General features: G+C 43.1%; 1 protein-coding gene and 1 long non-coding RNA gene across 5 annotated transcripts in view; one reads left to right on the forward strand and one right to left on the reverse strand.

Annotated features, from left to right (window-relative positions):
- Positions 1-19,500, forward strand: part of LOC111243725 (lysosomal acid lipase/cholesteryl ester hydrolase-like) — a 46,934-nt gene extending 27,434 nt beyond the window's left edge. For all 4 annotated transcript variants that reach the window (XM_022789713.2, XM_022789716.2, XM_022789715.2 and 1 more), the window contains 5 exons: positions 893-1,046; positions 1,466-1,620; positions 14,422-14,890; positions 17,704-17,854; positions 18,681-19,500. In XM_022789713.2, the coding sequence (XP_022645448.1) occupies positions 893-1,046; positions 1,466-1,620; positions 14,422-14,890; positions 17,704-17,854; positions 18,681-18,839 (1,088 nt within the window). In that variant the 3' untranslated portion in view covers positions 18,840-19,500. The remainder of the gene's footprint in view (positions 1-892; positions 1,047-1,465; positions 1,621-14,421; positions 14,891-17,703; positions 17,855-18,680) is intronic.
- LOC147757367 (uncharacterized) lies at positions 5,255-12,892 on the reverse strand. Its single transcript, XR_015321983.1, has 2 exons — positions 11,537-12,892; positions 5,255-11,317 (listed from the first exon to the last, which is right to left on the reverse strand). It is a non-coding gene; the product is annotated as an uncharacterized LOC147757367 (long non-coding RNA).
- Positions 19,501-26,669: the final 7,169 nt, after the last annotated feature.

A 26,669-nucleotide genomic window follows, 5' to 3' on the forward strand; every position in this document is an offset into this window, starting at 1 on the left:
CACGGGTCTGTAATGGCGCTGCATCGGATCAGTGATACGATCCGATCGAGTGTTCAAGAATTTATATTCCATACCGACGAGGCCAGTCGCCTTGTTCTAAAAAAAAATATTTAGCCAAATACTTCGCGCTACCTCTTTTATACAAAGTGTTTCTCATTGATACGGATAATTACCCACCCACGCTCGCTCATTTTTGCGTCATTATGTTGTGACTACGTATGTTCTAAGTAGTTGATTAAGGTTCTAACAGAGTTTCTTACCGCGCACAACTTCAAGGTCAGGTATAAACGAATGCATCAGAAATATGTTGATTGAGCTCCAGCGTTATAGTTGCTATAGTGAAGTTGTTAGTAAATTACGAGAAGTGTTATAACAAAGTCTCAATTAGGATCGTTGCATAATACACGATGTCCTAGTTTTACAGATATCCGCTTCTGAAAATCTCTGTTTAGGCTGAACTCAGATCTACTAATTTCAAATCATTTTCGACTCTAATGGTACTAAGCGTATCAATACATTGTATCTATGATGAGCACAAATAATCAAACGATGAAGTTGCCGCAGTTTCGGATACAATTCCGAAGATCAGCCTAACAGGCTAGTCACTGGGCAGAGCCAGCACTGCTGCCCGCCAGTAACCCCGACCTGATCGAAAAAGAAGGAGATCTGGTATCGGAATTAGTAAAGCGCGTTGTTAAAGTTATCCACCGTTCCATAGTTAGAAGTAAAATTCTTCTCAATTAGCGTCAGCTACCTCAAATAATCGTTTCGTTAGGAGCCATAAGAAGCGTGTGCTTTAATCGTGTTTCAGTTACATCGGTCTCTCATTCACAAAGTTCATTAGTTATGCCAGGAATAGTAATAATGTGTACGTTTAAACAACTGACCGCAGAAATTCAACGGATTCCCTATGGCCGTTACACAAGTCGACCAGCAAACGGCTCTCGCCCGGTAATATATCTTCAGCACGGGCTGCTCTCATCATCATTCGACTTCGTCGCGAACCCCCCTGATGAGTCGCTCGGCTATATTCTTGCTGACCAAGGGTGAATGTGGTATTTTACACTAAATTTTATTAATAGTAACTTCAATAGTAGATCAAGTCAATGCTTCTGAAATTCCCTTAAACTCGTGTGTTTCGAGGTACAAATAAAATACAATGTCTATATAAAGAACTAGCTAACGTTTATAAAAACCATAACAAACTATATATGACAACATGTGTATAGCAAACTATATAAACCAAGTTTTAGCTCATATCAAATTCGATAGTATCCCAAATAATAACGGAATAATGACCAATTCTGAGGTAAGGCTGATGTATTATACAAGGCTATTGTAACCAAGTTGAAACTTACTCGCGTTCAGATTTCTCACGTTCGCCGAATAAAGCTTCGCTATTTTGTACTACACTTTTCATTTTCTTTTTAACTTTTTTGCGCCTGTCGGGTTGTGTCGATTTTAGGTTTGACGTCTGGCTTGGCAATGTACGGGGAAACACCTATGGGAGGAAGCATGTTAATATGACTCCGTCGGACATGAGGTTCTGGGACTTTTCATTTGATGAGTTCATCGCTATTGATGTGCCAGCCGTGATCGATTACATCCTCAACAAAACAGGTCAGAAAGCCATATGAGAATGTAAACATTGTTCCTGTACGACAATATATGGTGATGATGATGGTGATGATTAATCGAAGGATTAGGACTCCTATATAAAGCTCGATTGCGGTGAAGCGGCAATCCGAAACACCACACCATGATCATTGTAGCTGCTTGAATTATAAATGTGGAGTACGTTCATGTGCTTCAGCTTCTCAAAATCATGTGAGGCCAGGGAAAAATAATAGGTCCGTATGCGCGGACACCGGCTTGGGGAAATTGCAGTTGCCCTATTATCGAGGCTACCTGGTACGAAAGTCATCATCTCGTGTGTGATCGCGCTCATTGCCATACTAAACACAGACATTGCACTTAAAAGTCAATTTTACCTCATTGAATTCTATGTACATTGGACGCGTTGTATCAATATGGAGATGCACGCAGACATGCAAAAACGGAAAAAATTGAACCGTGAATAGGTCAGGTAAACGCGAATCAAATCTGTTGCCCTGTCTAAGCTACGACATGGAGCGCAGATAGAGATGCGACGGTTTTTAGCATTGACGCAACTACTACGAGATGCTTTCACTCCAGTAAGCGACGTGTGTTGGATTCGAAATCTCGATTAACCGGAAATAGGCATATTGCCCCAGCGGGCAGAGAGCTTGAGTTTAGACGTTGCCAGAGAAAGGTGAGTAACCACAATTTAGTCGTTCAGATTTCCTTAAAGTGGAACTGCTTTTTACCTAAAAGCACTACCCGTACTTTTACAGCGTCTACCGAACCGAAGGTAGGGGTTGCAGATACAACTATTTTTGTTTCACAGTTGTCGGGTCATCTTATAGCAGCCTGCGTAGAAACAAGACACGAAATGAAGCGCGAACGAGAAGTATCAGAAGTGATTTCTGCGGGATTTCTCTCTAAATCGGTACCCCACTCTTTCTCTCGGTCGCATTCTCCACGGAACCACGTAGGTGCTGATCTATTATTAGCCGGTCAATTAAGAAGCCTCTTAGGGTTAAAGGTGCTCGAGCAACAGCGATAAGCACATAACCCCCATTTCCCTTTCATCAGTTTTCAGTCAGCTCTTCTCTGACACCTACAGACCTCTACCAGCGCTTGTTATTCTGACTGTTTTTTTTTTCGGTTGTTCCTTCGGATCACTGTTCGATTCAATCGGCTCAACTCCTCCTCTGAATTCAATTCCTGTTCCAGCCTTCCTCCCGTTCACTTTCTAGCGGTCGGTTGATCCCGAATTTGTTCTAGCCTAAACCCAAAACCCCCTGCTGGTTTCGAACAGCCGCCTGATCCATAAGTGATCAGATGGAGGGTTCAAATCACTTAGCAGATCATACGTGATTCCCGCTCGCACCCAGATACTACCCGACACCCCTCGCTGTACCCAAAGGACTGTAGCCCCCTACACTGAATTATCTCTTCTAACTGCTCCTGTTGCTACTCCCATAACGCTGCCAACACCCGCATCACAGATACGATTCTACTACCAGTCGTCCAAACTTGAATCTCAAATTCTCGCCGCCCATTTCAAATCAGCCACATAACGCATAGAGGCCGCATAGATGCTTCGTATTTGTTTACGTTTTAGTTACAGAGCTTCTACGTAGCACCTCGTACGGCGATGAACCTGTACGTACACGACTTGCACATTTAGAGCACGTGGCGTGACGACCACAAGGGTCGAATATTGCAGATATGCATCTCAAATTCGACTGGAGATATAACTGGAGTAAGCGTAGAAGCTTAGGCGAACAGAAGCTGTCCCCGTTATGGTGTATTAGTAATGTATTTTGGCTAGCTAACTTAGGGACACTTAAAATGATCTGAGTTGTTAGCCGGGCGTAGGCGCACGTCATTTCGTGCTGGAGGCGGCCAGCGATATAAAAAGATGCCTAGCGTCTAGAAAGACACTAGAGCCAGGCAGAGAGCCTGAAATATTTGTTTTTTGACCAGATCGAACCTGTGGAACCTAAAGACATTGATGGCCTTTTACAATGAAGCTTTTTTCAATCAACGGGATTTTTTCAAAACAGCTATGTGAGAGGTATTGACTAGAGTTTTGTCTAATACCCTTCATAGGTTCATGGAAATCACGAATGTCAGTTTTCAGGTAACTTGGGTTCCAAGTGGTGCTTGTCAAAGTTACTCAGAGTTCCTTATGTAAACAATCATTACATGAAAATAGCAATCAGGAGCGACAAGCTCGCACACGCCGAGATTCAGATCTTTTGAGACTTTTAATTGATTTATTTAGGATTTTTTTCCAATCCCTACCGGTACCGATAGGCTTGGCTGCTCTATATTATATATAAGCCATATGTCCAAAGTCGATAAGAGCACAGCAGTGGCCTGTTACAGGTTTCCCTTGTCACTGTGAACGACATCTCCATTTTCGTCTTCGAAAGCTCTTGAGGTCTCAAAGTGAAAACAGGTAAACTCGTTGACTTTGTAACCTACATAAGAGTGTATTAGCGTGTGGCTTCGAGAGATCGGGTCTGCGCCTATTTCAACGGCAGTGAAGTTCGTCAGCCTGCTTTTGAAACACGTGATAACTATGTTATAATTGTTGTCCTAATTCAACTCAGTTGCTTACATTTATCGATCCTTTTGTCCTTGCAGTATGCTAACATATGTCGAGTATGAGATAGCGGAATCGGCCAAAGCTTGCTACTTGATTCCTTTTACTTTTCACTTGTTGTTCAAAACGCTATATTATAATAGTAACCGTGGATAGTGGAGCATTAGTTACCATGTCGATTGCCGACTCAGTCGTTTTCTTTAGTGAGTGATGCTAGTCGAAGTGGGTAAATGAATGAATCGCCTACAAACATCTCCAGAAGCGTATAGCCTATTTACAAAACGATAGTTTTTGCGTCTGCCCATATAACACGATCTGCTAATACTCTTTCAAATGGCTGACTCGTAGCAATAACGATATTCTTTATCGACATTATGTATTGCGGTCGTGCCCAAAACACTGTAGATCTACAGGGTCATGCTATAAGAATACTTCGTGTTTGTACATTTTTAAGGTTAATTTATAAAACTACGCATACGAGAGCTATGACGTTTTGCATGACCACATTACTCGAATATAACAAGGCTGTTGTTGAACGATCAGTTGCATCTAGTTCCTACATACTACTGCAACTAATCCATATCTAGATATCGATAAAGATTCGCATAAAATAGTATGAAAATATATAAAATTAAAAAAAATAGGAAGCGATCGGTTAGGTGGCAGTGATCAAGAAGGTTGTACACAGCCGCGGTAATTTGTTCGTCTATCTCTGACTCGTACGCAGAAAGACGATGGTTGTTTTGCTGGCTTCTGTCACCTGTCGCAGCGTAACATCCTCTTTCAATAGGCGTGATGGGAATGCGACCTTCTCGCGACGATACCCCTCGCGTCTACCCAATTACAATAGATAAGATTGTTGACAAGGAAACTTTAATTATACTGATCTTCACAGAAGACTAATTGAAGATCTTTTCCTAGCGAGAGCGGATTCGTAATAGCCTATGATATGCAATATCAAAACATTTCTGATTTGTTAGTAATGCCCTTCCCATTGTGCCAAATCAGATCTACCACAGGGCAAGAATATCGAAACAACTTTTACTGCTAAAATCGTTTATACATGTTGAAAACATACAATATTTATTCTAACAATAACGACATGCTCTACCATGTACGGAAATATGGTACGTGAGTTAAGTATTCTGTCGTCAAAGATAGCTGTCACCGTCCTATTCGTTCTGTGAATCAGGAACAAAGAAATTGCCATTTTCACCGGAGCATAGTGATGTGAATGTATTTTCTGTGATCCTTGATTAATAAACTGCTGGTTACGATTTACAGCATTTCCACTCCAAGGTTCAATATATGTATATGTTTTGATACTTATCGAACTGGCTTTGCTGAAACGGCAGGATTTCCTAAAAGCCGGAATCTCAGTATTTTCAGTTCCCAGACAATAAGTGCTGACCAAAATTTTGCCTATTTGGCATTTCATCATTACTTGGCCCCATATATTGTGCCTGTGAATCTTGGCCTTTTTTCCCCTCCTGAAGCCACCTGCAGAAAATCGATACACAATTGAAAAAAAACGGTCATTTCTCAGACAGCGATTAAACATACAATCTCGTCTTCGTTCCATATACGTCATCCCGATCTGATTTTTCGCCGCAGCTCATCTAGTTCCTGTCGTCAGTTGGCTACACCTGAGACCCCTTATGATAACATGAAGTTGTCCGACCATTCCCATCGTCGAAACCCAAACAAAGTTCACTACCCACGTCTTCAAACGCTGCTTGCCGTTCTTGTTCGACAAATTTCTTATAAAAAGCTTACTGACCGTAACCTGTAATCCCTTGTGGGAGAGAGCAAGCTTAGTCTATGCCCCGTAACCATAAGCTGTTGGAAACGTGGCCTGTTGAACTGAGAAATGATACTGTGTCACGCGATCAATAGCGACTCGTTTTACTTCGGCTCGTTATGGTCTTTCCCACGGTGCTCTTTTCACAAAGCCCCTGAATACTTCCGTCTACCACCTGTATCTTCGTTCTGTGACAAGTACCAGTGCCCCGTATCTAGAAGTCTCTTTCTTAGTCTAATGCGGTGTGCAGTTACAGATCAGCCAGCATTGACCTTTAATAGCGAATCGCTTAAAAACGGTATACAATACTCATGAGTTGTCAACCCCAATCAGTTAGCCCGTTTGAATTTTCAGAGTGTCCTTTATGTGCCTCAGAATCGACCTCGGTTTAGAGATAATGAAGATTGTATCCTGTAGATCCGAGCATATTTCCTTCTTAACGACGTTTATGGATCACTGTACTATATCGTCACTTCAATTACTAACGAATAAGTGAGTGCGATCCCGACCGTTGACAACACATCTAGTTTTAGCTGAGAGTGTTAATGAAGATCTCGCTTGTACAATTCAGAATGAATCTATTCTTCCCTTTAGTCCATAGCGGTACCTTATATACAGTCTCAGAATAGGCGCATCTACACATTTTAAACGTGCTAATGAAACAAATGCAGCATGATGATTTTACAAATGATAAATGGACGATAACTGGATTAATTTAAACTTAATCAACAGGCCTTTTTGAACTACGCGCGAGGACTTAGTTAACACGTCATTGACAAAAAGCAAAGGGTGGAGGGGCATTTCAGAGCATGCAATGCCTATTGTAATATTGCTATATCCTAAGAGGTCTGGTTCAGAGCGGTTAAATGCTCCAGCATCCAGTCAGACATTGCTTCACGTCTACAATAAGTGCAATACAATATGGCCGCACGTAACGGAAAATGACCGTTAAGGCTAATGAGATGAACGTCCCAGCTGCCAATGATATCAGTAACTGACTCGTGACCGTCTTTATTAGTTAATAACAAAAAGCACTACATTAATGAATTTTTTCGATGTTCGCAGCTTGGTGCCGTCAATTTACCATGAATCACCTATCAGAGATGATCGTTTTTATGCACGAATATACATGTGGCTCCTTGAAGGTAGATTTTGAGTTCCAGGAAAAGACCATTTTGCATGAATTTAGTCAAAAATGCAGAATTGCACTTTGGTGGAGTACCATATTTGCAATTTTACGCATAGCTCGCATTGTTATTTCCAACAAAAACAAGATCGGAAAAATCCGCGTTACTTCCTTTAGTCGTTTCTATAGAGACAGGAAAACTTGAAGGGGTTGACAGGAGTCGTTGCGCTAGCAGTTGCAGCGAAGCTGTCGATGGCGGCGAACTTCTTATGTCTCAATGTCCCCGTGGGCAATATGATGTATCGGCTCTTTGCTATGCGTGCTTAGTCGCTGCACCCATCACCCCACTTTTTACTCCCGTTGAGTGGCTGTTCGATTATATATGCATTGAGCGTCTACGGTGCAGAAGCGCGTTGACGAAGCGACAAGATATAGGTGAATATGGGACAGCAGCAGCAGCTATTCAACGGATGCTAACGGCAGCGAGAACCAACTACTCGGCTAGCGGTCCTACCAAAGACCTACAAGCTTAGCTCATGGTCCCTACCATTTGGCTAAACATTGTTGCTCGCTACCTGCCACATCCATTTTTTTTACCCTAAAGGTGTTTGGTCTGTGTAGAGTGCGCGTGTATCTGATCTGCGGAGGCGGCTATGCAAGCGGCTTTGGGCAGCCCAGGTACATACGTCCAGATATATTCAGCGAATTCGAAACTCCATCGAGTACGTGCTTGCCCACGTACCAATGTGTACCTACGTATGTTTTACTGCGAAGTAGAAAGTACACTTGAAACCAGTAGGCAAAAGTAACAGAAGCGACCTGCTTGCTATGCTCTCCCCATAAATGCTCTATCGTATCCTAGAATTCTCACTTGAATTCTCCCGAAGAACGCAGAACTTTGTTCCATATTACCTGTTCTTAATGATAACGACAAGCGAACGGTCTTAGGACCGACTGACAGAGACTATGACCTGCTGAGCGGCAATTTCCAACTTGAACTTCGCAGACAAGCGATGGTCGGCCCTTAGATTTTCTGGGTTTCCTTCATTTCCTGATTTAACAGATGCAATAACTGCCGCTTGTTTTACAATATCTGTACTAGCGTCTTCTGCCTAGCTTACGCAATCGGCCACAACGACGCCGCGGCTCAGCTGGTCAATTCAAAGAATGGACCTATTAAATACCTTTCTGGCACGGGGATGAAGAGTCGAGGGTCGTTGTGTCAATATCTGGATTGATTGAAGTTCCACAATTGACTAACTGCCCTGTCGAATCACAATATGTTACTAGAATTATACACACAACTGCATACGTACAGATATAAATATTTGCGCATGTACAGAATGGTGTTCAAAATAGACTGTCACTGCTTTGTCGCCACTAGATTGAGCACCGGATCTCGTCCAGCACTTGCACGTCATCATCCTTCAAGGGACTGTCACGGACTTTGCCACGACTCAAATCACTAGGTAAAGGCAAACGCTTGATATGTACAGTGGGAAGCACGTAAGCAAATCAGATGCAATCAGATCGATTCGGGGCCCTTTGTGCGTGACTTGTGTGATCCTATAAACGTGGTCATTGGGCCGATGATACGAACAGGCCCGATTATCGGTTAACGTAGTTGCACAGAACGAAAAATTAAGGAACGATGCCGACCAAACGACCAACGTTGTTTAGTCGACATGGCAGGGTTAGTAGTAAAACGAAGGAAGCATAAAAAATCTTAGCACTGTTTATTTTGACATACGATGGAAAAATCAAGTGTGTATGCTTGGATAAGGAGACTTGCGGAGTGCTCCTTTCGAGAATTTGAGTCGAACGGCGAAACGCGAAAAAGCCTTCCGAAGCGACTGTGCTCCGAAAGCAAGCCTGATCGTTACGCAGAAAGGGGTCAAGCTCAAATGTGAAGAGGTAGAGGCTATTACCGCTACGGCCACTACGATGGTTTCGTCGTCCCGCCACTCTGCATTGTGAATGATGATTCAATTCAAGAATAAGCCAAAAATACGCTGAACACAATGACCCTGATGATAGATAGATGGCGAAATGCGGAGAAACCGAGTCACACATGTAGATAGACAGACAGGCAAGCAGAAACAGGCCGTAAGGAAAAGATAGAGCAACGAAGTAAAAATCAGCGCCGCTTGTTGTCCCCCTTTCGTTGTGTTTTCGTTCCCTGCTCTTCCGCATCCGGTTCTGTCTGCTCTCGACGCCCTTTTTTCTTTTTCAATTCACTCTATACAAGACAGTAAGGGCGGCAGGTCTAGCTGCCGCCAGCCGTAGGAGCGGGTTAGGTCGTTCACTGTCTTCCCGCTTGTGCCTATCTTTATTGCTGACTCCTTTGCCCGTTCTCTACGCCGTTCCTGGGTTCTTCTCCTTACCCCCAGGCCGACAAGTGACACGTCTCTTTGGCCTTTGCCGTTGATTCCTTAACTCCATCGTGCGATTCTACCACCACGGGACAAAGGGACAACTATTTCGGCAATTCTAGCGGTAGCAGAAAAGTCAAGAAGACGTTATTCTCATCGTCCTTGTCAATCTTGTTGGCGCAGTAGCTGCCGCAGTCGTCGTCGTCATCATTGCTACTGACAGCATTGCTGTCGCATTTCTTTCTCTTTCCGGGTTTCTCTCGTCATTTCCCTCTTTTCGTCTTTGCTTCTCGTTCGTGACAACTCGTTGGGGCAGTTGTAAAGACAGCAGGGGCAGTTAGCGAGTGACATAGAAGTCTGCTGGGAGGCGAAGAAGGACCAGGCAAATTGGTGCTTCCTGCCAAGGCTTTCCGCTATCACCACTGCGCCTTACGCTTTGCATTGCTGTCGGTACCGCTGCTGACGGACGTCGGGATGCCGGGCCAATGCACGAGGTGCGGCAGTTGTAATGTCCGTAGCAAGTGAAATGCATACAGGCACGGCCTGTTTTGCGGCGGCGGTAGCCGCAGGGGGTTACGGTTAGGGCACGACTGGGATAGGGACTTTTACTATCCTGAGTGAAGCGATGGAACGGCACCGAGCAACGAGACCGTTCGCATCGTCCAGAGGGTAGGGGCATAGGGAAAGTGTTGTTGAAGGCGGCTGAAGCTGTAGCGCGTCAATGAGAACTACTAGCATGGGGAACGTGCTTCGTTTTGGGATCCTATTTCTTGCATATGTCGACAAGACCACTATACCCCTTCTATTTTTCCCGTTCAATGAGTTACCCCATCTAGAACCTAGGACATGTCATGGTTTCAGGGTCCGTTCGCGCAGTCTTTTTCGCTCAGGCCGACGCACGCCGCTGGTAATGCTGTCTGCTTTTTGCCATTTCTTGTCTCTTCATTGTAGCCTATTGTCGCGTACTGACTGAGAACAGGAAACTTAAATGTGGAGAGCTTAGAGAAAAAGATGAGTTCTGTGGCTGGTCCGTTTCAGAGAGGCAAGGCGATATAAATGTGAGTAGCCTATGATAGGGTAACGAGTAGGAGTTACGACAGCTAGCTAGCTGTCTTGGATAGCCTGTTTGGAGGGAGCCTGTAGCGACACGGATCTAGTCTGTCGACATCTCGTTGGGAAGTAAGGGGGTGCGAAAAATCCAAGAAAGTGATACTAAGAGAGATGGGAGAGAGAAAGAGAGAGAGAGAAAAAACACGTGAGTTTAAAGAAAAGAAGCCTATCGACCGACCGATGGCTGAAGTTAACCGCTGTAGAGTCCCTGCGGCAAGTCGACTAGTGTATCCGGACCGTGTCCTGGCGTGGTTTAGCTGCGCCTTTTCTGTACTGCATTGGCTGCATGGCTGGTTCTAGCACAAGCACGCATCACTGAGTGGCGGCATTTGAGTTGAAATATTTACCACGTTACCACTCGTCGGTAGCCTACGCAAGCCTCCATAAGCTGTCTTTTTCTGTCTGTCGGCTTTTCCCTGATGCATAACGCGGTCCACGCCTGTCTTGAGCGCCCTATAGCTAAACATTACCATTGGTAGGAGCGCCATCCCCACTATCGCAACCATTCCTATGGAATCTGATAGTTGTCCTTCCAGTCGGCTTCCTTGCGTTGTGCGGGGCCTATGCTCACATTCAGAGATGCGCAACATTTCCTTCAGCCGAAGCAGTATTCAGACCCAGGCGGCACGCCACGGTATACGACGCGAAGCGGAGAACACGCTCTATAAGCAAATTCTTTTTCTCGCGGAAAGCGGTAGAAGACAACGGCACTGGCAGAACGAGAGGGAGAGAGCGAGAGAGATCCGATATTGCGTGGTATGTTAGAAGTAGAAAATTACAAAATATCCGTATACACATAAAATATAAAAACATATTTTTATATATTTTTTTTTAACTGGAGTTAAAGTTGCGTCACTATATCAAATTGTATTAAAAAAGGGGCACAAAATGTTATATATTAAATGTTAAATATTAATATCCCGTCATACCTTTAGCAGGTTTTAGAGCTGAGCATTAGAGGTGAACTTCCAACTAGAAAAGGGTCAAACTAAAACTCCATCAGGCTGAGATGTAGATTAAGCAGTATCGTGTTGGATGATGTGATCTTCATAGAGAATATAGGTACTTGTAAACGCGCAGTGAGGTTTTTAGATGTGATCGCCACATTGACACAAGCATAGCACAGTTATCTACAAGTTTCTGCATTAAAGGTATGTGAAGATTCTAACATAATTAAGGTCCAGATGATTATTTTTCATGTTTATAATCAACACGTAGCCTTGGTTCTATTCTATGTACGAGTACACGTTTGATTCGTGATGCTCTGTTCATACGAATCAGTATTTCGAAAATGTCTACATCTCTAGCCAAAATGATCACTACTGGCCGACTATACTTTTTTTTACTGTTTTTACAGACAGACTTGAACCAAGTCAGCGTATCATAAGCTGTGAGAGGGTCTTTAAAAGGAACGACGTGTGTCAAATCGTCTGACAATCGCCCTATCTCTGTGCCGAATTGCGTATAAAAAAAGATTGATCTTTACCACACGCTGCTGTCTTCCCATATAGCGTTTCGTGCTGTTTGCATTTGCCTTGTTTTCAATGTCGTCCTTTTCTTTCAGTAGGCTGTCATTTAGTGGCCACGTAGCCGTCTGCCTGGCCCGCTCGCTTTCGTGGCTTTTTTGAGTTCGCTCTTTGATTCATTTCGTTTTCTCTCCCCGCTGAACGCAGTGGGAAGGCCAACCGCTTATTCCAGCCTTTTGCGGATTCCTATTCTAGATAGCGCGGTAGAATAAATGTACTAAAGTATTACGAATAGCAGCAATGAGTGCTAATGTGGGTCAGCCAACAAGCGGATGGAGCGGCCTTTCGTAGACGTTCAAGGGGGCGCAAATAGGGCGAGATTTAGAAAGAAAAGTCGAGAGAAGGAGAATGTGCACCGAAATTTGAATTGTAAATTACGCATGCGAGACTGTCGCTTGGACCAGTCTTGCTACGCCTGCTTTTACAGCCGTTGTTACTGCCCCACTGGCTGCCTGCTGCCTCTAATACAGCCAAACACCTCCTCACCGTCCCCTGGCCCCAGCGCTTACGACCATTTCCTCCTCTTGTTCACCAACCTCTTCATGGTACTACTGCAGGTCTCCAACATGCATTTGCCTCTATGTACATCCAAGTACCCCTGAAGTCTCCTTCGTACGAAGCCACGAGCTGCTCCACGTTTTCCTTGACAATCTTCTCCTAGGTTTTTTTTCGTTCTTCTCACCTACTCCTATATGCTGTAGACACCCCTTCAGCTCTACAAAGCAACTGCTGTACAGCATTTATTCACAGTAAAGCAAAGCAGTGACATAGCGCTTACCCCCCCCCCCCTCCCCCGCCCCCGACCGGTCAAGTCATAGACGAGAACAGACTTTGAAGCAGAACAAAACGTGAACGCTAGATAAGTGTAGTTACATTTGTTGTGCGCGGTGACCAGCCTTTGGAGTGTAGCCACTACAAGTGCTGCTGTTGCAGGTTCATTGCGGCATGGGAAGATGCGAAAACAGGAAGAACGACCTGCTGAAAAGTGTCGGCTGCTGGCTTTCTAAACAGAAGCAGCAAAAGTGAGTATTGGCAACGGCCTTTCTAATCCTACTGGAGCGCAGTCGCGCCTCGACGAAGGCAAACCACTTCCGTCCTACCCACTGTAATTGTTTGGTCATGTAGAAGCAATGCATATGTTGACTGATGCACCGAGCACCTAAAGAAGGGCCAGAACCACCTTGTTCTAGGAAGAGGGGCGATAGTAGCGTTAGCTGCTCAGCGTCAATAAGCCATCAAACTCGGGCTGCCAGACGGTTAGAAGGTTCTGAATAATTCTGAGCCTTTGTTTGTTCGTGCCTTGTCTTTTCCCGTCTGTACACATATCGCTCGCCGCATCGAAACGGTCGGCTGTCTCGTCTTCTTTATCGGATATTGTGCGGCATCTAGAAAAAGCTGAACACGATAGAAAATCTTCGTTATACCCACATAATTCCAGTGTTCATTGTGTGCAGTTAGGCGCTGAGCCATAAACATACGCATTGAGAGACCTTGTCCTAATGAATAAACCACAGCAGAAGATGACTATGTTTTTTTTCTCACATGAAGCACTGTATAAAAAATGTAACGTGACATTTGTCTATCTTCGAGTATCACCTAGAAGTAAATCTTTCGTGGAAATAGGCATCTATTTTGTGCTAATAAATTGCTATTTGCTGGATCCGTATTGCAAAAATTGTTTCTGTATATTATATAGAAAAAGTTTTAAATTCTATTGACTAGAGATCGAACGACACTGCTGGGCCTCTAGCTGTATGAAATAAAGATATATATCTATACTTGTATATATCGATTTTTAACACATGTGTAGAATGAGTTCTTACTTTATAGATTGCCATGATGCCGTTAGTTACTATAAATATTTACAATGAATCAGACGTTTGCTGCATAAAACAGCTCCAATAGAGACTGACAATAGGTAGTCGTATTAACTGCTTAAACATATCTCGTACGGATAGAACCTGTTAAATGCTCTACCTTTTTGAAACCTGTATGAAGTTGTTACTTCATAAATAAGACTGAGCCATAAAATCATGCCATCTCTTCGAGTTTATAGTTGAACGTAAATAGCCGAACTACATTATTCTTATCATGAATATATAATAGTAGCTTCCGCAGAATGTACAAAGGCTGTTAAGGAATATTTTGTAACAGCATAACATTTTGTTGTTTTAACTGATTTGTAATTGTAAACGGTATTAATTTGACATTGAGGTTCCACTGAAGCCACTAATCCATAATAGGGCTCTTCTTCGTTGTAACACTGTCACTATGTTATACATTTGTAGGTGAGCAGTCGCTGTACTATGTAGGCCACTCGCAAGGGACAACGATAATGTTTGGCCTTTTATCGATAAAGCCCGAGTATCAGGACAAAATTAAGGCTTACGTCGCACTGGCACCGGTTGCTAATGTCACCACGATCACATCACCTGTGCGCTGGTTGGCGCCGTTCGCGAACGACTTGAGCTGGATTCTTGAGTGGCTTGGAGATGGTGAGCTGCTGGGTAACTCGAAGCTGATAAAGTTCCTTGCTAGCACATTATGTACTTTCTCAGTCTCTAAGGGGCTATGTGAGGACGTAATCTTCCTGGTATGTGGCATAGACACTGTGGAGCTCAACGTGACTCGTATTCCCGTCTATATTTCTCACACGCCTGCTGGTTCATCCGTGAAGAACATTATCCATTTCGCCCAAGAAATTCGCGCGAGGAGGTTCCAGATGTACGACTATGGAGCTTCAGAAAACCAAAAGCGGTAAAAAAATAACGATCTTTAAATAGCCAGCAGATTTGGTATCTCATGGGAATAAGCTACTACCTCGGCTGAGCATACTTCAGTTGTGGGTATTATTAATTTATTAGAATTCATATGTATTAATAAATAAATCTGAACACTTGAGCATGAACAGCTTGACACATACGACATAACAATGAAAAGCTTAATTTCCCGACACACATAGTTTTTGAGATATTTCATTTTTATAGGTTACTAGATTGCAAGATTTCGGAGCCTTTTTAACCCACCCAGTGTTTAGCGTTCAAGTGCTGCAGATAGAATACTACCTAGTACTAATATTATTGCCGTAAACCGCATACATTCGCTTTTCACTGGCTATTCAATTATTGAAAGCGGTTAAACAAACAAAAAAAATTAGAAACTGTCTTCCCAAATGGCTTTTACTTCCAATACGACACAACCTGGCTCAGAGACTAAGAGACATATTGTCTTCATGGCCGTGGCATCCCCTAGCCATTGCATTTTATAATACCTACCCTAACGCAATTTTGATGGCGTGGGAACCGGTCACCGCTTAAACTTCTATCTACATTTTTTCTTAGTTCATCAAAATTTGCCTCTAACTTTTAACTCTTTTGATACCGACTGTTACCTTCTCCATGTGCTCTCAGACATCGTCCAGAAGCCGATAATTGAACCTTTTACGAATCACTAGACTGGTGTACACGCATAAACACAAATATATTCGTAGATCTACCGTTTGATATATACTTAAAGGCAATTTATGCCAAAAATTCGCCAGCCTTAAGAAGTCATGCAATTTAAGTGAAGACCTATTGTAATGCGTTGTAGCTTCTTTCAGTCGCCGAGGCGCCTTTACGCCATAGTATGTGCATGCACGCAGCTTTGAGTCACGGCAAATCTTTTTCATTTTACTGTATATATATACACATTGGCCAAACAGACACGACGCAGCTATCCTAGGCAGACGCAGCTGCTTGTAGAGAAAGCTCGCATCGCTCTTCTGCGAATTTCGTAGCTTCTGCAAACAAGCCAAGGCCTTTGCGTTCGTCTCTCTAAACAGCAAGTGCATTTAGAACCGTGCAAAGGTAGAAAAACGATCACCAACGAATGCGAAAAGGCGCTAAATGCTCCTCTGTCTTCCGTTGGAAGCGAACGAGAAAAAAAGCCCTCCGTTTATTTCTTATACCAGCCCCACATGTATACGCATCTCTGGCATAAGGATCTGGTATGTACTCAGGCCTCCAGCTGATGCAACTACTACAGCTGCTACGGGACGTTCAACATTATGCCCGACGGCTTTCATCTAACCTGCCATCTAGCCGTTCCGCCAGTCCCCCACTGCGACGGGGGCCTGCACGCCCTCTCTATCCTGCTCTACGTTTCTCTCCTTATGCCTGTTTTAGCTCCCCTCAATCCGCTGTTTCTCCGCTGAATATTCGATGGGAGTTAGTCACTAGAATCACCGCATCGTCTATTTGAAGACATTGAATATTCCATTTGCTCGCCCGTACCTCTCGACGGCGGCAGCTGCTCCTGTTGCTACGACTCCAGCTTGGGCTACTTCCTGCTCCTTGCTTTCCGCTCGTTACCGTTGCTTCACTCTGCCGCATGACTAAGGAAAAAAAAGCAAGCAGAAGGACGAAAGGAGCCGACGAGGAGGTATACTATATTACTACTTCAGCTGTTAGGAGATAGTATGGTGCAGCAGCGGGCGTGCCACTTTCCGTCGGCCAATGTATGGACCTCCTCGGACTAGGACTAAGTCTGGCGGCTGACACCGCTACTGCTGCTGTCTCTGAATAGTTTCTCAGTGCCTGACCCCGGAGGGCAACTTCGAGCAGTTGGTTGCTTGCACACCCAGGCGCTAGAAAACAGTGCCACCTAAGCAGTACAACGGCAGGGAATAGGTAGCGGAATTTAAGCTTACGTCTCGTTCACGCGCGAACGGCGCGAAGCACGGCAGAAGAAACAAGGGCCACTTTTCGACCCCCGGGCAGCACAATGACTGCGACACCAGCTAGCCAATCGCTTTGCCTTAATATAGACTTCGCAAAATAGCCGCATCTGAACAACAAACGAATAGGATGAAAATGGGGTGAGAAGGAAGTGGCAATGAAGATTAGGGATAAGAGCTAACAGTGCTTTGGTAAGGAATCAGTTGGCGACCTAAGGGAAGAACAAAAACCCAAACGAGACAGCAAAAGACGGAGACGAAGCTGGGTAGGTGAGCAGCAATGTAAACTGATGGACTCACCCTGCCCACGCAGAGACCACTAGAGCCATGGTGTACACACACGAGTAAGATGATTTCGTAAAAAGAGGACATTTCAAGGGAAACAGGAAAGGATGAGTGGTGCAAATAAAATCATACAAGGGTTAAACAGAACACCGAGAAGGGGTTTGATGTACACACTATATATATATATATATATATATGGTGTCCTTTAAGTGGCCCGGTTTCTCCTTTTCACTTTCCTATTTTCTATAGTTCGCCTGCTAATTGTCTAAGGTTGTGCTGCAAAAGAAAATTTAACACAAGAAGGCATATGCACAGTGATGATTGATGCCCATCGTTTCTTCTAGCTCAAAACTTTTATTTTCAAGCTGGTAGAAGGGCAGGCTTACTGTTACGGAAATTCTAACATGCTTTCATACACATCCATAGGTGTTCCTCTAAGTATTCGTTTTATTTATTATTTCGCGGATGTTACAGTGTTTGCAAACAGTTGTCTATAAACACAACTCCGACCATAGTTTCTCTGTGTTTTTACAAATGCCTATTTTGTTTTTTCGTCGATTCTCCTTAGGTACAACCAAACCAGACCACCGCAATACGACATTACAAAGATTACCAAGACGCCAATCGCCATTTATTCCAGTAAAAATGACTGGTTTGCGGATCCTGCTGACGTCAACATACTACGAAAAAAATTGCCCAGTCTCGTTCACGATTATAGGGTAAGAAGAAACAGATGTCTTCGCGAAACAAACCTGTTTCATAAATCTGTCACCTGTCTTATCTGACTTCGCTAGATAATTTTTACGTACGTAGCATAAGAGGGAAATGGGGATGAGATTTGCCAATCAGGGCCGTAGAAATTGGCGCTACACCGCGACCATAGCTACTGTGTTTATGCGTTATTTGTAACATAATGTGTTATCACAGTGTTAAAATCACATACATTCTCTAAGTAAAATTTTACGTGTTCGTGATGAAATTCATGGAACCTTCGTAGCATATTTAAGAGCCACTATAGAGAAGGGTTTGCTATATATAGGGCTACATCGTATATGCCAACTCAGCTATCATTTTGTTTAGAAAAAGGCTCAACGTTCTGGTCAGCAGTGAATCTGAAAATTCAGTGATGTGATCTTATATGTGAAAAAGGTCACATGTTGTCTAATGATAGGTTTTTTCCACGGTATAATTTATACATTGTCTTCAAAAAATGCCATTGATCTGTTTTTTGCTTTTTGCTCTTCCGTGCGTTATTATATCCATAAATGCACCCATATACGTATGCATTTAGTACCATCAAGTATTTTAGGAGCGGTACGTTTTCTTTTGTTAGGCTGTCTTTTGCCTTTTACCTCACCCCAAATCTTCTTTCCGTTTGGTGCATATTATTGGCTCGATTGGTTAAGGTTAGCACTGTTATTATATACAAGGTAAGAATCGCCGAGAAACCATACTGCTGATGTTGTTATTGTTTTACGTTTTGTAAATTTGAAACTGCTCAACTTACTTTATGACAGCTCTTGTTCACGCTCGTAACGATTTCAGGTGTCTGAAGCAAAGTTCACTCATATCGACTTTCTGTACGGTGTTCGCGCTAACACGCTGGTGTACAAGGACGTGCTAAGTTTCCTTGCCAGTTGCAAAACAGTTATAAACAGCCGACATCCCGTAAACTCAAATTCATCTTGCCTCCCCAGCACTTAAGCATTTCTCCATACGAACACGTTTATAAATCAATCATTAAGTGATGCCTACTTTTATTCTATTTGCTAGTAATTGCTCATGCGGTACATGACCACTACCATCTTTGACACCGCTTTCAATATTGTCTTAGCGAGAGCGTTTGCACCTTTTCATGTCCACACCGCCCTATTTTTGTTTTATCCTTTTGACCGGTTTTTGTGCGGGGTCAAAGCCTTCACTAGGACTGCAGATCTTTAGAACAAATGCGTACGCCTGGACTGGCAATCTTGAACCCTTTGCCCCGCCGTGCGTCGTTGATGCAGGGAAACAAGGGGAGGAAATTTGAGGGAAAGGGTAAGCGAAAACCGCCTGGGGGTCCAACGAGAAAATTGAAAAAAGTCTCTCATTCCTTGTCTGTGTCGGATCTTCGATGACAATGGCAGTGGTAACCTCTGCTACCGCAGGCGGCGGGCGGCACAGGAAATATATTGAAGTCGACAGATTGCTAACCTTTGCTTTCTCAGGAAACTGCTATTCCCAAAGTATACGGCTGATAGAAGAAATACTTCATCGTTATCAACAATATCATCAACATTGTTAGACTTTGCCCTTTTACACGATAAATCAACAATGGCGCAAAAATAAATAAATAAGTAATCTATATGATATTGAATGAAAATCATGATTGACTTGTTCAGTTATCTAGAACTTAAGAAGTTACTGCGAGTTTGTGTAGGTTTATGTGTGTTTGTTTACGAGCACTTAGTAGCCGTATTGAGTGCGTCGCCTGTTATTTTTAAATCTACGTCGACCTCGTCCTCTGGCTTCGTTAGACGGGTCTGATAAGAATCTAGAAATCGGTTTTCACCCTCTCACCGTGCCTTGAAAAGACCGTCGGCCTAGCTAGGCAACTGCAGTTCTGGCTTTGTAAGTCGTAAGGAAGATCAGAAAAAATATTTGGGATAGACTATACCTGATAGTAACATGCACTAAAACGCACATACTAACATTACAAGCTAGCTTACAGGTGTACCTTCGAAATAGGCTCTAAAGGACGGCGGATTATCCAAGGAGAAAAAAAGCCTGGATTAGTTGCAATCTCTCTCAACTCTACAAACGTTTCACATATGTGATTTTTACAGAAACATTTTTAAGAAAGTTATTACTAGAGGTTACTCGTAACAAAAAAAGAAATAGCAAGTTATGCTTTCATAACGGCGGTAGTGATACAGCACGAGCAAGTCTCGAGAACAGATTTGCCTTATAAAGGCTTAGTGGTCCTTTCTTTTCAAAGTCTTCTAATATAAGCGTTTAGGAAGAGTGACTGGGCATCGATGTAATTGAATAATCTTTATGAGATTTGTTTGATAGCTTAAGAATTGCAATAAACTGAGATATATGTACGCAAAAGTGTACAGATGTATCTCTCTGGTAGGGATATGCCTTAAATACCATACCTTAAATGCTTCCAGGTTCTGCCATAGGAGAAGTCCAAACCCTAACTAGGACCGTAATCATGACAGCTGACTTTAGTTATGGTACTTAGAATATCTGGAAAATGCTGGTGGCTAATCTCCCGAATCAACGTAGCCGCTCTTTTTATATTCCGGCGAAATCTTAGGAATCATATTATAGCATCGTTCGCTCGATATTAAGCTTATTCCTTTTTTCTATTATAATATATTCTTTCTCTGCTAGAGTCAAATTTAGATCCAGAATAGGTTAATAGTAATACTAATACTCAGCCAAATCTTCTGAGCAAGTCAGCGTTCGTTGGCTTTTGATCGTCATAAGCTTGCTTTGATATAAAATTAATTTCACGATAGGAAAGGCCCTCAGAGTTGTATGACTTACATAATAGACAATTGACTTTATGACAAAGCCATACATTCACAAAAGGAAATCTTCTTCGTAGCAGGGTTCAAATGAGACGCATTTAGTCTCGCGTGGATCTCCTGATACGATATCCCGGAGGTACTATCCGCTAATTTAAAGACACCATCTATATGTGCTTACTCAAAATTAGTACAGATTTTCTTGAATTTCTGTCGCTCCTTTCGTCAGTTGCTTTTAAACACAGCCTTAATGTTGAAAACTTGTGTTAGAAAAACAGCATATCTGAGGAGATAAACATACGGATAGACTGTCTGTCTAATTAGCTACGCAGGAAACGTGTTAAATGATCACTTCTTGCATATGTTTGTATAGAACGCGTCTTTAGATGGGCAGATATTTCGTAAGTGTTATAGACTCCTAATAAGCTAAATCCGATAGAAAAGAAATTTAAGTTTATATTACATAACTTCTTGCCTAGAATTTCAAGATAACATTTACAGACCCTTTAGACGTATCCACGGTAATATAAATACTATGGCTTTAATTAGTAGACACTGAAAAACACACAGAAAACGTTTTACTTTTGATTTTGAAACAAATCGCTATGATATCTTTTACCCTAGAACCAAGCACACCATTAACTAAAGGAGTAACATTTTGCATTATGCTCTCACCCAGCCGTAAATGTTAGTTCCTAGTACGCTGAAAACCCTATAAAACGTTAACAAAGCAAATTTCACAGATTATAGCCCGAATATATGACAAAGCATACTTATAAGGCTAGAGCTGTATCAGCAAAGTCTAACCTCTTATTCTGTTTGTGTAATACCTCAGAAGAGTTTTCTTTGGGTTCGCTATATGACGCGCTAGATGACTTTAGGAAAAGTCCAAGTTTATACACACACACAATTCACTACATCACAAGTCCTGTCAAGGAAAGTCGGATCCTGTTAAAGAAGGAGCTGACCAGCTACTGGGCGGATTAGGTTAAGCTGGGTTAGGTCAGCCGACCCGTGCCCGGTCAGCTGGTGATTCTCGAAGTCTAGTTATGAATTCCAGAAGGAAAACAGCGCGACCTTCTGCTCATCTATTTTGTATTTTTGTGTAGGCCCTTTTTCTTCTACTACTATAGACGAGATACGAGGCTAAGTCACTGGAACGACTTAATCCACAGGGTAATTCTACGTAACATTACAGCAGCGAAGCGTTTGGCGCCACAGATTTGAACGAGGAACTGACCTCCCCAGTATGTTCCTTGCCTACGGCTCTTTGCGACCTGGCATTTCTGGTTACGACGACAATAGCACAGTTTATACAAGCCATCTTGTTTATTACTTGAGATTGCTTTTACTGACCGAAATAGAATCAGTAATAGGCTTTAATCTGGGCTGTCAAATTTGTATTTTTGTAAAATTGGCCACACCACATGAAAAACAAATGTGGTGATTCGAAGAAATGCTTACGTAACGCACGCACTTTCCACTGCTAATTTAGATAAATCAGCTTTTGTTCGATACAAACTTGGACAGAGCGAAAGAGAAGGAGTAAGTCACGCTAAGAAGAGATATTCCTGAGACATTAGTTGTTAAACAGTCCAATAGCGTAACGATACGCGTCGAAAGTCACTTGGGTAAATGTGGGTTCATAGAAACCGAGATTTCACAGGGAGAGACAGACCATAGTCTTGAGCTATAGAGAAACGAGCACTCGCAGCTACTGGAGCTGAATCAGGCTAAACGCTAAGGAAGAAAAAACGGAAAAAAGGTAGACAATTGCTTCTGCTCTTGCTACTGGGAACGTGGTTGGTTACCGGGGGCCAGTACTCAGTGATGGCGGCCTTTTCTCTAGTTGCGACTATACGTGGAGCAGATCACTCTAGGTATTGGGGTTGAGTTGCCCCGCTCTGTTTGCTGAAATTGTTTGATTGTTCTGTGATGCTGGTTGATTCTTTTCTATTAGGTTTGACTCTACGTGAGTTTAGTTTTGCGTACTAGTTAAGAACAGACTTTTCGTCATTTAAACATTGGCTGCTTTGGCTATCTTTGCCTAGCTTGCCGTGATGGCCCTGATTCCCTTTGTGCGTCTAGGTTTCCACGGCCTTTTAGTCGCCCGCTAAATATCGTCCGTTGCATATGTACGTGTCTACGTAAGGTCGGTTGTGTGTATGCAGCAAAGGAAGGACCTCGCTATAGTTGTTCAACGAGTTTTTGAAACAGACTGAATTACCCCTAAATCCCCCTTCCATACCGCCCACCCCAGAACACTAACACTGTTATTCCCTTTTTTCGTCAATGGTCATACAATATCTTTGAACACATACCACGTACGCTGACCCTGAGACCCACACGTACACACACAGAGACCCTGTAGTGTGCGACCGGTTCCAACGAGCACATAAAAATCAGTGTCATTTCTTTTCCTGCCAAGACCATAACCACTCCCAGATCTTTCTCTTTATTTATTTTTTTTTTGCTCCTTACCGTATTTCTACCTAGTATTCAGCCAGAACGCTGATTTCACTGTCGCATCCGTCACAAATTGACCAGCCATTCAAAATTGTGCTGACGCTTGTGAGCGGGGTCCATAACGTTGACACTAGATACAGCGGAATTCCATTCCAAGCAAAGGAAAAGACGTTACGCAGTCTTTGTCCCTATAGAAATGCTGTGACGTGCGGTCACCCGTCGTGGCTGTAACACACCCATTTGACCTAAGTATAGAGGGGAAATCAGTTTAGAGGCTCAATTTTGAAACACATGGCCTGAAAATCGGTTTATTGCAAGAAAAACTGTTGTTGAATAAGATGGAACATCATTACCGCTATCAAAACTTTTCTTTTAAATTTAATCTAAGGACACGACATCGCAGCGTGCACATTTCTCGTATGCGTTAGGTATATAAGCGCCAAAGGAGGTGTTGCTCACCGGTCACCATCTTGTACTGCACACTATGCTCCGCCATTGTTCTAGAAAGCTCGGCCCATGCGCTAAACTGGGACGTACCGGAAATAATAGAGAAAAAAGAATGCCGCAATGCTATAAATCCCCAAGCTAGACAAATCCCCAATGATTTGTTGAGACTGCAAAGCCGCTTCGGAGGAACAGCCTGTTCAATTGTTTCCGACCAACTATCTGACCATTTCAATGACATGCCAATCCGAGGAATCTCTCTCGTCGAACTTTGAATCGAGCAGCAAACGGAAAATAGGCACATAGCAACTGAATTCACGTAGCAAGATTGGACAACGCGTTGCTATGGTGAAGTACAAGATGTATATGGCTAGTGCAAGACATCGGCCACCTTCTGCGTTATCTTTCAGTTGAACTTCATTACTCACTTTAATTGGTGTCGATATGTTGTTGAAGCATAAATTGCTACCCACAGTAAACCATTTGCCTACAGGTGAGGCTTGAATTTAAGTTCAATATGTGTTTCCATCGTATTCATTCATCATTTATCGGCAACGCGAGTCTTTCGCTCTCTACTCTGTCAACCTTGGTCTTAACTTAAGTTAAAAACTTTCGTTCGGAGACTAATAAATCTATAACACAGCAATAGTCCGAGTCATTAGTAGAAATATCGATATTACTACTGACCCTCGGTAAGCGACCGTCTGACGCTTCCCAATCGCTTTGGTTTCTACACCTCGTTGCTCTATGCGCAATATCTCTTCGTTCGCTCAATTGCGATATTTGTTTTTCTGGTTCGGGCAGTGCTACCCGCTTCGAGGCCGTTTTTACTTTATTTTCGCATGCTTCATGCTCTACACAATTCCGTAGCCGGAGCGATCGCCTGGACACGAGAAAGCGATATAAAAAAAAGCAGGTTCTCTTGGGGAAGTTGTTTCCATTCTTAAATCCGTAGCAGTTTATTTATGGCGACTACGTCGATGGCTCCTGTACTTTTGGCCGGCTCCTGTCCGGTAACCCTGTCAAGGTACATCCGTGACACGCTCCCCTTGAGCTAACGACTCTCTATGCTTTTTTGACTCTGTTCAAGTTTGTCTGCCGCCCAAAAAACAAACAGGATAATTAACTCGTTCATTTGGAGTTTGTTTATCGTGAATTTCGATTTCTGGGTCGATTATAGCTACGCTACTCAAACCATTTGCAAGCGATATTTGAGGATGGTACGTTGCTACATATTTCCAGCGGTCTCGAACTAACCGCGTTTGAAACTGGGCTGCTAGCGACCACGAATAGTTTGATACAAGCTAAGGAAACTACAAAGGCACAACTAGTGTCAATTTGCCAATTGTGCTTTTGCTTCGACTCGAAATTCTGAGCGTTTTCTACTAGGGCTATAATCGTAGCTGCTTTCTTTTTTATCCCCGTGCCGCTTCTTCCCTTCAACGCTTGCGATGCAAAGGTTTGCAGTGATTTCCAGGACCGCAATCATCGCAAGCCTCAAGTAGAAGGTTACGTTACAATTTCTTCATGCCTGGCTGTCTTTCCAAACTCCGTCGTCTTCAACTTATTTTTTATACCACTGCCTGAGCAAGTGAAAGCCCCATAGGCCTATTCGGCGTAGATAGAGTCCATTTGTCGTCCAGGGCAAAGATGTTAGGCACCGTAAACGGCTGTAGCAGTAGCCGCGTCAAGGGAGATTAAGTCCGACCGCCGCCCAACATCTCTCCCCAAGCGACAGCAAAAAGGAACCACTCATTCGTTGTAGCCTCTCTCAGACCAAGCTACATCACTGCCGTCAGACGCAAGCGGACTGAAGATGAACATGCAGGCACGATAGGGCATGCCGTCAACGGCAGCAGCTCTGCAAGTACCGTTAGGGCTTGCGTTGTTCGGGCGCTGGGTGACACAACCAATTTAAGCTGTTGCTGCTTGATTGGTTGTTCCACCGAGCAGACGGATGGAGGGAGGTGCTCTGCATAGACCGGCCAGAAGCGAACTGCCTCTGTCAAAGACCCATGCAGAGCTCAGATAAGCAGAACCGATAGGGTCGACCCCCGACTCACGAGACAGTCAAGACCCTCACGGACCCATAGTTTAACGACAGCCAAAAGTAGTCCGGTTTGGGAGGTCGGGGCCAATGGTAAACTAGATACAGCACACGCGGGATCAAAGGCCGAAACACGGAGGTAAAAAGGTGACTTCACTATTATATACTATTACGGCTACCGCCATTGGTAACATGAAGAAGCAACGACATTCTTGTGGTAGTGAGCCTTGTTGCCATTGACCCAAATGGCGATACTAAGTAATAACAAAAACAACCAAAAAAAAATTGACCAGGATAATTTGGAAGCCTACAAAACGGGCGCTGCCGGTGGATCAGCTGGAAGAAAGGACGCGAGAAATCGTTGCATACGATAGCGATAGTTGCTGGATACACTAACATTCAACACGCAATTACGTGCTTAGGAGAGGCGACATGTACTCTGAGAGCTGATCATGATTTCGCTTCAGATTTCTCCGATTATTATAGCTTGATATAATTATAGGCTTGCCTATAAAGGGCATATAATTCATTACAGGTCAGCAATGTTCATGACGTCCAATTGAAATGGTTTCTAATTGCCCTTCAGATAATGATGGAGAAAAAGTAGAATATTTAGCACAGAAAAATCTTACGGCAGTCTCGTATTCAAGCATGTACTTTCATGTGGAATACATATGTACAGTGTATGAGGTAATGTAGGACAAAGCGTTGTTGAAACAAATATAGAAACCAAATAGAAGATTAACTATTTGCCAACAAATCCGGTAGCACAAGTTTTTGCCAAATTCGAGCTACAGACATTAACAAAGGTAGAAAAGTAGCCTCAGACAGAGTTTTCTCGATTACGGATGGCGAATCGCTAAGGGCTCAAGCATGTATTATTATTCGAAATCAGTAATATCTCAAATGAACGTAGCTCGTCCGTATTGGCGCTCTGGATGGAGAAGGTAATATATATCACGGTTGTATTCGTAGTGAAAACGTATATCCATTTAAACAAAAGAAGTTACACGGGTAAACTATTTTTATACTTTTTCTATACTACTCGTATCAGTTCTT

The sequence above is a fragment of the Varroa destructor genome, unplaced genomic scaffold (assembly GCF_002443255.2).
Source record: "Varroa destructor unplaced genomic scaffold, Vdes_3.0 BEIS01000002.1, whole genome shotgun sequence".
Classification (NCBI taxonomy): Eukaryota; Metazoa; Arthropoda; class Arachnida; order Mesostigmata; family Varroidae; genus Varroa; species Varroa destructor.